This window comes from Rousettus aegyptiacus, unplaced genomic scaffold (assembly GCF_014176215.1).
Source record: "Rousettus aegyptiacus isolate mRouAeg1 unplaced genomic scaffold, mRouAeg1.p scaffold_m13_p_16, whole genome shotgun sequence".
NCBI classification, from domain to species: domain Eukaryota; kingdom Metazoa; phylum Chordata; class Mammalia; order Chiroptera; family Pteropodidae; genus Rousettus; species Rousettus aegyptiacus.
The window spans coordinates 54,620,506-54,632,385 of record NW_023416291.1 but is presented as its reverse complement, the minus strand read 5'-3'; the positions used below and the strand labels follow the sequence as shown (position 1 = coordinate 54,632,385).

Below are 11,880 nucleotides of genomic sequence, written 5' to 3'. Positions count from 1 at the left end.
ACGCCCCCTGGCTCCTGTCTGTCCTTCCCACACGGGGAGGTGTGGGGGAGGGGTTCCCCAGCATCTGAGTGCCTGGACTCCGGAGTCAGGATGGGGGTGTGGAGCCGAGGCCTGCAGGCCGGCGGAAGGCCCAGGTCACAGCGGGGCCCAACCCCCGCCCCGGCGCCCACAGACGTGGGTTCTTGTCCGGTCCCTCCGCCGTGGTCCCAGGCGAGTTGCTGCCCATCCGCGCCTCGGTTTCAGGTCTGGAAAAGGGCGTTGCCCCAGACGCGTCCCAGGACTGTCCAGGGACCCCCAGCCCGGCCCTCCTCGGGGCTGGGAGTGTCGCTTCCGGCTCTGTGCCTCCAGCTCGGGGTGCTGCTGGAGGACCAGGCCGTGGTGACATGGCTCGCCTGGGGCCTGTGGGGGGTGGGCAGAACGGCTGCCGGGAAGGCTTCCTGGAGGAGGCGGTAGTGCCAACCATGAGCAGAAACATTGGGGGAGGCCCCCGGGCAGGGACACAGGAGGGCCAGGGCACGAGGCGTGCGGCGTGTGTGGCTGGGGAGGAGCAAGGTGGGGGCGGGGGCGGGCAGGGCAGTGAGGGCCAGGGGCGGCGGGCAGTGCAGGAGGCGTGAGCCGCACGGGCCTAAGGAGACGCCTGAGCTGAAGCTGGGGTGGTTGGCCGGCTGGAATGAGGCCATCGAGGCTCAGAGAGAGGACAAGCTGCTCGTGGGACGCATGGAATTGGGAGGCGGCTCGTTCCTCTTGGGTCACTCTGCCACCACCTGGCGGCGGCAAGCAAGGTCGGGCGGGAGCGAGAGCTCCCAGGCCTGCCCGGTTCGCCTTTCACGCCAGGCGGGCCCTGGAGGAGAGGCTGTGATGGGTTGACAGCAGCAGTGACAGCAGCAGACATGCGTGGGCACAGGGGACATGGCTGAAGCCTGGGAATGTACCCCGACGAGTGGCAGGGGAGGCTGGGGATTCCCTGCGTCTCCTGGGGTCCCAGGGGGATGTGTTTCTTTAAAAAGCCCACGGCACTGCAGGTAGCAGTTAGCTAGAAGTGCTGGGAACAGAAAGACCCGCGAGGACGCGGCCGGGGGCTCTGTCTCCGGGGGGCTCAGGCGTGTGCAGGACGACCCGGGGAAGCTCTGTACCGCAAGGACCAGGCCCAACGGCAGCGTCCAGGGGGCTGGGGGGCGGGGCGCTGGGCCGATCTGCCGGAGGCCGGTTAGGCTGAGACTCGGGGAAAGGAAAACCCACGCGAACGGCCAGCAGGGTGATCAGAACGCCAGGTTGGGAGGCGTCCAGGGCGAGGGGGTCCTCGGGGGGTCCCGGGGGGACCTGTGCTGCTGGTGACCACACCCTACAGCTCAGGGGACCCCAGGCCTTTGGCAGCAGGGAAAGACACCCAGATCAGCGGTTCCCACTGGGATGAGCTCAGACCCCAAAGTGCCGTCTCACTTGTGAGCTCGACGCCTGGCCACATGGGGGTTGCCGGTGTGAAGACAGGCCAGCAGCCCGGCACCGGGCTCCCAGCCTGTGCGCCAGGCCACGGCCGCCCTGCCGTCCTGGCGGCGGCCAATGGCTAGCAAACCCTCCTTATCTAAGACCTTACCAGTGTTCGCTCGTTCAGTCCTTGGGATGACCCTGAGATGGAGGCCATCATTATAACTTCCCTTCTACAGGCAAAGAAACCGAGGCACGGAGGGGTTAAGTTGGTGTCCCAAGGTGATGCAGTGGGCAACTGGCCACAGCAGGACAGGAACCCCATCGATGTGCTTGACCCCCATGAGAGGTGTGAATGTGGTATACAGGTGGCGCTCAGTAAATGCAGCTTTGGTTAAATGGAGTCTCCCTGCCTGAGCCACCTCCTCCCAAAGACGTGGCTTCCTCCACGTTCCCCCCTCTGTGGACTGGAAACAGGGCTGTGTATGCAGCAAGTGCTTACTGAGTGCTCTGGGGTAACTTCGGGGGCCCCTGCTAAGTGGGGAGGGGGCAGGCCTGGTTGACGGGCGCGTGCGGAGAAGGGAGGGTTGGAGAGGATGTGCTGAGCGCCTGCGGCGTGCCGGACTCTGGGCGAGCGGGGCCTTCATCCTCTGCAGAGCCCGTGGGGGTTCACTTGCCCCCATGTGGCCACACGTGGAGGGGGCCCAGGGACCAGCGGGACACCCCCGGGGCGCCTGCCCTCCGGGCCCCGCAGATGGAGCCGTTGGTCCCCTCCCCTGAGTCCTGCTCGGGGCCAGGGGAACGTTGCTTCTTGCGACAGCCTTGGCTCCAGTGGCTGTTGCAGCTGGAGCATCCTGGGGGAGGTGGGGAGGTTGGGGGCCGGGCCCCGGGGGGCCCCAGCTCCATCGTCCAGCCTGACTTTCTCCAGGGACCAGGCGGAAGCTCTCGCGCTTGGGCGGACAGCACGGTCCCGCCCCCGGCCTGGGCAGTATCGCCTCCCAGAGCCCCACCGCCTGGGGTGGGCCCGAGGTTCTTCCCCAGAATCCCTGCTGATGACCCGAGACGGACGAGCCCCGGGTGGGAGTGAGGTCTCCGTCATGGCGACAGTCGAAGGGAGGCTGGAAGGCCAGGCCCAGGGAGTGGGGTAGATGGCACATGCTTTGGAAGGGAGCCGCCTAGCTGTGCATCGTGGGGCCTGGCTTCGAGCCCCAGCTCGTCCCCTGAGTCACCGGGCAGGAACTCACAGGGGACACCTCACTGTGCCTTAGTCTCCTCATCTCAAATGGGGACCCCACAGCCTCCCCGTAGCTGCCGTGCCTGGGTAAACTGAGTCAAGCAAGGGAACCCAGCCAATGCCCTTTGGGCCTAGGGTCGCCAGATATAGAAAAATACAGCACGCCCAGTTAAACTCAAATGTTACGGTAAACCATGACTAACTTCCTAGATCAGTACATTTGGAAGATAGTCATACTGAAAAAAATTGTTTATCTGACTTTCAGATTTAACCATGAGTCCTGAATTTCACATGGAGCCGACTGGGGCCCCTTGCACCCCTCCCCCAACCTCTCTTCCGATCAGCGCCCAGCGCCAGGGCCTGGGGGTGGGGAGGAAGTGGGGCAACGCAACCACCCCCCGGGCCAGGCCATAAGAGGGCCCGGCGGGCGCGGGGCGGACACCAGCCCCTCCGGCCATGGCCCGACGCGGCGGACTTTCCAGCCCGGCCCTGGCTCGCATCCTGCTGGCCGCGCTGCTGGGCGGTGAGTGGGGCCACGTGTCTGTCCGTCTGTCCCTGGGTGTCCGTTCCCGCCTCCCCACTGTGCCCCTTTGTTGTCAAGGTGGGGGCGGTGGCGGCTAGGATGGGGAGACTCGCTTCTGGAGGAAGAGCCTGAGGTCAGAGTGGTGAGGAGCCGGGAGTCCAGGGTTTGGGCCCAGAGGTCATTTGGCGCACCGTGGGGTCTCCAGAGCTGAAGGTAGCCTGGCCACACTCTGTGCCTCGGTTTCCTCGTCTGGCGACAAGCATGTGAAGGGCCCTGACCGGTGGGGGCTCAAGGGTGGACGGGCCGGAGGGGTAGGCCCCCCGGCCGCACTCGCGGTCCCTGACCCCCGGTGTCCCCAGGCCCCACGCTGGCCTCTGAGATCGTGGGCGGCCAGCAGGCCCGGCCCCACGCCTGGCCCTTCATGGCGTCCCTGCAGCGGCGAGGAAGCCACTTCTGCGGCGGGACCCTGGTGGCCCCGAACTTCGTCATGTCGGCCGCACACTGTGTGAACAGCATGTGAGTGACCCCTCGGGGGGCGCCTTCCATCCTCAGACCCCTCTTTTCAACGTCTGTCAAAGGGGGGTGAGGCCAGGGCTCAGGCTCCTCCAGGGGACCCCACTAACGGCCCGAGTGGGGGCACTCAGCCAGTGGACCCAGGTATCTGCCGGGAGCCGGAGGGGCTCGAGGCTCCCGTGGGCGTGGGGCTCCGCTCGGCTGGGCTCTGGGGTCTGTCTGCCGCCCCAGCGCCCAGGGCCACCTCGAGTGCCCTCCCGCCCCCGCGCTGCCCGCAGGAACTCGCAGACGGTGCAGGTGGTGCTGGGGGCACACAACCTGAGGCGGCGGGAGCGCACCCAGCAGACCTTCGCCGTCCAGCGGGTCTTTGAAAACGGCTTCGACCGCACGAATCTGCTGAACGACATCGTGCTCCTGCAGGTGGGGCCTGCGCGGCCGCGGCGGGGCAGGGCGCCCGGGCGGGCGGCAGGTGCAAAGGCCTCGGGCGGGAGGGGGGGGGCGGAGGCTTGGGGGAGGGGCAGAGACTGCGGTCACCCGGGGCTCTAACTGGGCAGGCCGTCTCCCTGCCTCCGCCTCCTCCTCCACCTCCACCTGTGGTAACCTAGCGACGTGAGCCCCACCTGGCAGGGCCATGGTGATTGATTACCTGCGCGCCCTGCCTTAATGAAATGGGGCAAAATTCCCCACGCCGGCCGAGGGGAGGCTGGAGAGAGAACCCCCCGCTGCCCCCCGCCGCAGCGTCGCGGCCGCTCTCCGAGACGTTCTCTAACGCGGCTCGTGCCGTCGCTGTTACCCATAGTTTGCTGTAGTGAGAGCCTGCTGTTCGCCACTCTCAAGACACGTCCAGGGACGCCCGGAGCCACTGTGGCTGCTCCCACTTCACAGCTGGGGAGACTGAGGCCTTGGGGGGGAGCGTCTCATAGCGTGGGTGCCCGGAACCATGGTGGGACCTCGTTCGGGGAAACCGAGTCTGGGAGAGCAGAGGGTCGGTGCCCACCACCCCGCGCGACCCGCTGGTGCTCTGTCCTGCCCACTGCAGCTCAACGGGTCGGCCACCATCAACGCCAACGTGCGCGTGGCCCGGCTGCCCCGGCAGGACCAAGGCGTGGGCAACGGCGTGCGGTGCCTGGCCATGGGCTGGGGCCAGCTGGGCACGAACCAGCCGCCGCCCAGAGTGCTGCAGCAGCTCAACGTCACCGTGGTGACGGCCCAATGCCGCCCCACCAACGTGTGCACCATGGTGCCCGGCCGGCGGGCCGGCATCTGCTTCGTGAGTGCCTGCGGCCAGGGCCCACGGAGGGCTGCGGACCCCGCGGGCGGTGGGCGGGGTCCCGGAAGCCCAGCCCCTGACCTCGCCTGGCTCCGCCCACAGGGGGACTCCGGTGGGCCGCTGGTCTGCAACGGGGTGGTCCACGGGATCGACTCCTTCATCGTGGGAAGATGCGGCTCGGGCGTGTACCCCGACGCCTTTGCTCCGGTCGCGCAGTATGCAGACTGGATCGAATCCGTCATCCGCGGCCCCAGCGACCAACCCAGTGTCCACCCCAGGGACCCAGAGAGCGAGACCCACTAGAAAGGGCTGCCCCTGTCACCCCACTTCACCCGTCCCGGGCTGAGCCCGTCCCACGCTGAGCCCGTCCCACGCTGCAGCACGCAGAGTCTGGCACAATAAAAACCCTCTCTGTTTTGTAAACTGTGTCTGGGCGGTTGTTGGTTGTGCAATTGGGGATTAAAAGTGGTCAGGAGAGTATCTGGAGCATCTCACGAGGACGCTGCCACCAGGTGGCAGCAAAGTCCCGGGATTGGGGTAAGACTTTCCTTCCCCACCCTCCAGGAAAGGATGCGGGGTGTCATTTCCGTTTCCCTCCCGTGAAACCCCGCTTTTGCATGATTAAATTAGCTTTGCAGGTGGCCTTGCAGGTGGCCAGCGCACGAAGCGCTGGGGCAGGTGTTTGCTGAGCGCATCCCAGGTGCACGCGCACGCTCGTTCAGCCCTTGAGGCGGGTCCCATCGGCGCCCGGATCTGGTGCCCGGATCTGCAGGCGGGGAAGTGGAGGTGTGAGAGGCGAGGCTGGGCTCGCGAGCCTGGGTGCCAGTCCCAGCTCTGACTCTGGACGGCCTGCCTGCTTGTCTCTGAGCCTCCGTTTCGCTATAGGTGTTCTGGGGGATCCAGCCGGCGTTTCGGGGTCTCACTTGGTGACAGATGAGCCATTCCCACCTCAAGGGACTTCTGCTCTGTCACCCATTGGGGCAGGGACAGAGCAGATAATTCCCAAGGCGTCTCACGGGCCCGATGGAAGTCGCAGCCCTGAGGGAGCTGACGGACCTGTGCCCCTTTCCTGCCCTCCTGTGCTGCGGGAGGGGCCCTCTGGGGCCACAAGCGGGACCACGACAGACGTGGCCTCTGCCATCACCCAGCTCACCGTCTGATGGTAGGGGAGGAAACGATTACCCAAGAAAGTCAATCAATGACAGGAAATAACACCAGGTCACGCCGCCCCTGCCACGATGATTTTGGGATAATCGCTCCCTCTCTGGCCCCTGGCCCCCAGCCCCCTCCCGCTGAAGCTCAGAAGCCTGGGTCCCTCTCAGGGCCTTTGCCTTGTCAGCTCCCTCAGCAGGCCGGGCCCCTCATCCCAGCTGACCCCAAGGGCTGGTGGTCTTGCAATTGCTTTTTCCACCTTAGACCCAGGCAGTCTTCCCATGTGCACATGGTATCTGGGGACAGTCAGCGTTATTTATCGAACGGCTCCATCTTCCTGCGTTGTTTCCAAATTTTCTACAATTTCGAAGACTGACATAATCTGGACTCCATATATCCTCATGGGCTTTTGTTCAGAACTTCTGATCTTAATAAGGAAATGTGTTAGGATCTAACAGATCACGCTGCTGTTTTCTGTTCTTTTCTGTATGTATGAAGTAATCCACTGCGAGAAGAGGAAAAAAAACAGGAAAGTATCGTGTGCTGTTCCCACTGGGGTCATCTGGGGTCCACCCTACCCTTCCCGTCCCAGCACCCTCCCCCATAGTTTCTGAGATGTTGGCCGACCATCCCCACATTACGGAGGGCCATGTGACCCAGAAGCATGTGACATTATAACCTGCCATCCCCTGCCAGCAGTGACCCAAGCTCAGCCAATCAGAGGCAGCCTGGGGCCATTGGCTAGAGTGATGGGGAATTTGGGGGAGGGGCCCACTGAGCCACCACCCAGCTCACTGGCTGATGGTAGGGGAGCCACAACAGGGGAGCCTGGTGAGCAGAGAAGCCATCTCGGAGGAAGGGCAAAACCAGAGGCACCGGCCTGACATCGTTCAAGGTGCCTGGATCAAGCCACACCTGCAGGCGGACCCTGAACTTTCCATTTAAATTTTCTTGTTGAAGGCACAGACAGTCTTTCCAGCCACCCCTACACACCACCTTTCCAACATTCTGCTAGTTGGAGTGTCAGGCTCCAGAGCTACAGCAGCAGGACAGGGTGTGGGGTGACCTTCCTCCCACCCCTAACAGATTTCCTCTCCAAGTAGGAGGAGGGAAAGAAAGAAGGGAGCAGCAGAGAAATGAGGAAGTGGGTTGTTTACAGGCTTTGCCTCCAGCTGCCGTTGCGAAACCCGGGGGCTGGAAGGGTGCTCTGGGGAGCTTGGGGGAGGAGTTCGGGGCGTTGTCCCTCCGCTGGGTAACCCCCCGCCCCCCGGGGGCTGCTCTGGGGAGACTGGGGAGGAGTTTGGGGCGGGTCGTCCCTCTGCTGGGCGCCGCCCCCCCCCCCCCGGGGCGGGGGGCTGTCCCCCACGCCAGGGCCGGCCCTGGGCCAGGTGCACAGACGCGGGAGGTACCCCCCGGGGGTGCAAAGTCCAGCAGGAGATAACCCCTCCTGAGGAGGGTGGGAGCAGAGGGGCGGGGTCCCCTTTCCCAGCTAGGCTACTGCCCACCCCCAGGTTGGGCCCTTGGCAGCCACCGGCCCCCTCCACCAGCATAAGAGCGCCGGCCCCGCCTGGTCAGTGTCCAGACCACAGCCGCATCATGGCGGACCTCTCCCGGCGCCTGGCGGCTCTGATGCTATTAGGAGCGGCCCTATGCGGTGAGTGGACCTGGGACTGTCTCCTAGCCCCACAAGGGGTCAGCATCCAGGTGGAAGTCTCTGGAAGTCCAGGATTTTTCAAAACTTGGATCTGAACCTGCGCCTTGCCCCACAGAGGGAAGAAGGAGCAGCTCCGTCGGGCCAGCGGCGGGCGGGCGGGGTCGGTCCGGCCAGCCCCGCTTCCCTTAAACTCGAAGCGTGAGGCTCAGTGTGTGGGGTGGAATGTGCCGCGGACTCGCCACTCCCTGTGGTCCCCGGGCCTCCCAGGCATCTGAGTTTGCAACCTCGGGGGAGGGGGCAGGGCCCCAACAACGGAATTCCGTGTGTGGGGTGGGCTGGAGTGGCCTGGGGCGTGGGGGCGTCCGAGGGTTGGGCCGCAGTCATCCCCCAAGTCCTCATGCCCACCTGCCCACCCCCAGCGGCGCAGCCCCGCGGCCGGATCCTGGGGGGCAGAGAGGCCGCGTCCCACCAGCGGCCCTACATGGCCTCGGTGCAGGTGAACGGCAAGCACGTGTGCGGCGGCTTCCTGGTGGCCGAGCAGTGGGTGCTGAGCGCCGCGCACTGCCTGGAGGACGTGTGAGTGGCCTGGGCGCTCGGGAAGGGGGGCCGCGGGGCCGAAGAGCGGGGAAGGGGCTGCGGCGGGCTGGGGACGCGTCTCTGATGTGGAACCCCCCCACCAGGACTGACGGGAAGGTACAGGTGCTCCTGGGCGCACACTCGCTGTCGCAGCCGGAGTCCTCCAAGCGCCTGTACGACGTGCTGCACGCAGTGCCCCACCCGGACAGCAGTCGCGACACGATTGACCACGACCTCCTCCTGCTGCAGGTCTCCGGAGACCCCGCCCCTACGCCCGCCCCCACGCCCGCCCCCACTCGCCGGGGCCACCGAGTCTAGCCGCAGTCCCCCCTTCCACGTGTGCACCCCCGGACCCCTGACCCTGACGCCGGCTTCTCCCCCGCCCGCAGCTGTCTGAGAAGGCCACGCTGGGCCCCGCGGTGAAGACCCTGCGCTGGCAGCGCGAGGACCGCGACGTGCCGGCCGGCACGCTCTGCGACGTGGCGGGCTGGGGCGTGGTCAGCCACACGGGCCGCCAGCCAGACCGCCTGCAGTACCTGACCCTGCCCGTGCTGGACCGCGCCATCTGCAACCTGCGCAGGTACCATGATGGTACCGTCACCGAGCGCATGATGTGCGCTGAGAGCAGCCACCGCCGCGACAGCTGCAAGGTGCGGGGCGAGGCCCGGGAAGGCGGGGCCGACCGAGGGGCGGGGCTCCAGGGCGGGCGGACCCAGCGGGGCGGGGCTAAGCGCGGGGGCGGGGCCTCGGTGGGTGGGGCCTGCGGCGGTGGGCGGGGCGGGGCGGATTGATGCCGGAGCGAGAAACAGGAATTGCAGTGGCAGAGCTGCAAGTGGATGCAGGAGGACAGGGGGTCCTGGTGGGGTGCAGCAGACCTCACGACCCTGTCCCACGCAGGGTGACTCCGGGGGCCCGCTGGTGTGCGGGGGCGTCGCCGTGGGTATAGTCACCTCGGGATCCCGCGTGTGTGGCAACCCCAAGAAGCCTGGCATCTACACGCGAGTGGCGAGCTATGTGGCCTGGATCGACGGCGTGATGGCCGAGGCTGAGGCCGCCTGAGGACGGCCTGAGAGGGGGGTCACCGGGAGCAATAAAGTCATCCAATTTTGCATACCATCGGCCTTTATTTTATTTTATTCTTTTCTATTTTGTTTGTTCATTTACTTTGGTTTTAAGAATCCACGAATAAGTGAACAATACGATATTTGTCTTTCTCTGTTTGACTTACTTCACTCATCCATCCACGTCCAAACGGTAAGATTTTATTCTTTTTTACGGCCAAGTATATGTGCGCCGCCTCTTCTTTATCCAAGATGGGCACTTAGGTGGCTTCCAGGTGTTGGTTAGTACGAGTTGTGCTGCAATGAATATTAAGGATGCACATATCTTCCCAAAGAAATGGTTTTGCTTTCTTTGGCTAAATACCCAGATGCGAAATTGCTGGGTCGTTCGGTGACTCTATTGTACATTGTGTGAGGCGCGTCCACACTGCGTTCCGTAGTGGCTGCTCCCATCTGCAAACCCAGCGGCAGTCCATGAGGCTCGCTCTTCCCCATGTCCTCACCGGTCCTGTTGTCTTGATTTATCGACGATAGCCATTCTGACGGGTGTGAGGTGAGATCTCACTGTGGCTTTAATTTGCATTTCTCTGATGATTAGCGACATCGAGCATCTTTTCATATGTCTGTTGGCCATCTATATGTCTTCTTTGGAGAAATGTCTATTCGGGTTCTCTGCCAAATTTTTAATTAGATTTGTTTTGGATGTTCAGTTATATGAGTTCTTTACTTATTTTGGATATTGACCCTTTATTTGGAGAAATCATTTGCAAATATCTTCTCTCATTTGGTAGGTTATCTTTCCATTTAAGTCGTGTCCATTCCTCTCTCTCTCTCTCTTCTTCTGGGCCCCCATAATGCAAGTGTTTCGGTGCTCGACGTTGTTCCAGGGGTCCCTTAAAATACCCTGAATTTTTTTTTTTTTTTTTAATTTTCCTGTCCTGATGGGTCGTTTTGCACCAGTCTGCTTCCAGGTCTCGGTCTGTTCTCATGTCAGCTCGTCTGCCACCGACCCCTGCTCCTGTCTTTTCATTTCAGTAACTGTATCTTCAACTCTGCTTAGTTCTCCCTAAGTCCCTCTAACCTGCACAGGCAAATTACTCATTGCCGGTTCCCTGGGGTTTCGTTCTGGAGTGTTTTCTTGTTCCTTCATTTGAGAGAGAGTCTCTGTCCTTTCATTTGTTTGACCTTCTATTCACGTTAGACAAAGTAGCGTCTCTTCCATCCCTGGGAAAGTGGCCCGGTGTATCAGCGGCCTCTGTAGGCCGCAGGCTGGGAGGACCCACGCGGGGGTGCGTGGGGCGTCAGGGGCGCTGGCCCGCGAGGACAGCGCTGGGGAGGTGCAGCCAGGTGTGCGCGGTGATGCCCTGTGGCCCTGCCTGCCCCCTTCTTTTGGGGCCGATGTGGGCTCCCCGATGCGTCCAGAACGCGCTGCAGTGACCCTGCTGGTGGGCGACAGCCCTGGCCAGAGCCCCCAGCCCCGTGGAGGTTGAGGGGCGTCAGCCACGCGCACTGCCCCTCCCTGCCCCTTCGCCCCGTCCCGAGGGCTCCCGCGGCCTCAGCCTCCTCCATTCATCTCTGTCTCATCTTTTGTCCAGATCGGTTGGTTCAGCCTTCGCTCGTGTCGCAGGAGCAGCAGGTCTGCGTCGCGTGCCTTTGAGTTTGCTCGCGGAAGGGCGGGTCCCGCAGCCCCTGCCCGCCCCGCTCGGACGCGGTGGGCCTTGCCCGAGCACACGCTGCATGCGGGGCGCGGGGGTGGCGGCCAGACCCGGGAGGCGCAGGCCACGAAAAGCGCCTGCACGACTAATGCGGTGCCAGGAGGTGACGGGGAGGCTGACAGGCGGAGAACCTGGCAGAAACCTGGGGGCCCAGCCCCTCCCTGCAAACCCAACGCCCTTCCGGCCGCGCCGGATCTTCCAGGTGCCGCTCTGCGTCTCGGCCACACGGTGGCGCCCTCGTCCCTGGGAGGAGAGAGGAGGCCCCGGTCACAGGGAGGGACCCGCGTGGGGGTGTCTCCCTGATCCGGCTAATGTCCAGCTCTCCCTTTGCTTTCCAAGCGGAACGTGAGGCTGAGGATTACGTATACAGACATTCTAAACTTGGGTTCTTACGACCGCATCGCAAGCGAAGAAACGGGCTTCAGAGGCCGGGCAACTGTCCAGAGGTCACCCGGAAGCTCCTAGGCAAAGTCTGGATTCGCACCCAGAGCGATGGCGGCTGCGTTCATCGGCGTCCCCCGGGGCTGGGAGGGTCATAGAAAGAGGCTGATGGGTGTCCCAGGACAGCCATCCAGCTCTGTCCCTTGACTCGCTGCCCTACTCGGCAACGACGGGGGAGGGGGGTGGCAGAGGCCAAGAACCCAGCTGCTGAGACCCTGTGCCCTTTCTCCTGCCTGGGCGAGGGGCCCTTGAGGCCCTGGGGCAGGCATTAAGCCTGGTCCACGACGGGCACCCGTGACCTCCCTCGTGGGGAAAG

The 11,880-nt window shown here is 63.8% G+C and overlaps 2 protein-coding genes across 2 annotated transcripts; both read left to right on the top strand.

Annotated features, from left to right (window-relative positions):
* Positions 1-3,082: 3,082 nt before the first annotated feature.
* On the top strand, positions 3,083-5,326 carry ELANE (elastase, neutrophil expressed). The gene is made up of 5 exons (XM_016126692.2): positions 3,083-3,182; positions 3,542-3,698; positions 3,974-4,115; positions 4,735-4,965; positions 5,068-5,326. The coding sequence occupies exons 1-5, from the start codon at positions 3,116-3,118 to the stop codon at positions 5,266-5,268; spliced, it is 798 nt and encodes a 265-aa protein (XP_015982178.1). The 5' UTR covers positions 3,083-3,115; the 3' UTR covers positions 5,269-5,326.
* Positions 5,327-7,238: 1,912 nt separating this feature from the next.
* CFD (complement factor D) lies at positions 7,239-9,461 on the top strand. The gene is made up of 6 exons (XM_016126693.2): positions 7,239-7,261; positions 7,629-7,771; positions 8,191-8,347; positions 8,452-8,596; positions 8,737-8,997; positions 9,245-9,461. Exons 1-6 carry the CDS (start codon positions 7,254-7,256, stop codon positions 9,404-9,406), a joined length of 876 nt encoding a protein of 291 aa, XP_015982179.2. The 5' UTR covers positions 7,239-7,253; the 3' UTR covers positions 9,407-9,461.
* The last annotated feature ends 2,419 nt before the right edge of the window (positions 9,462-11,880 follow it).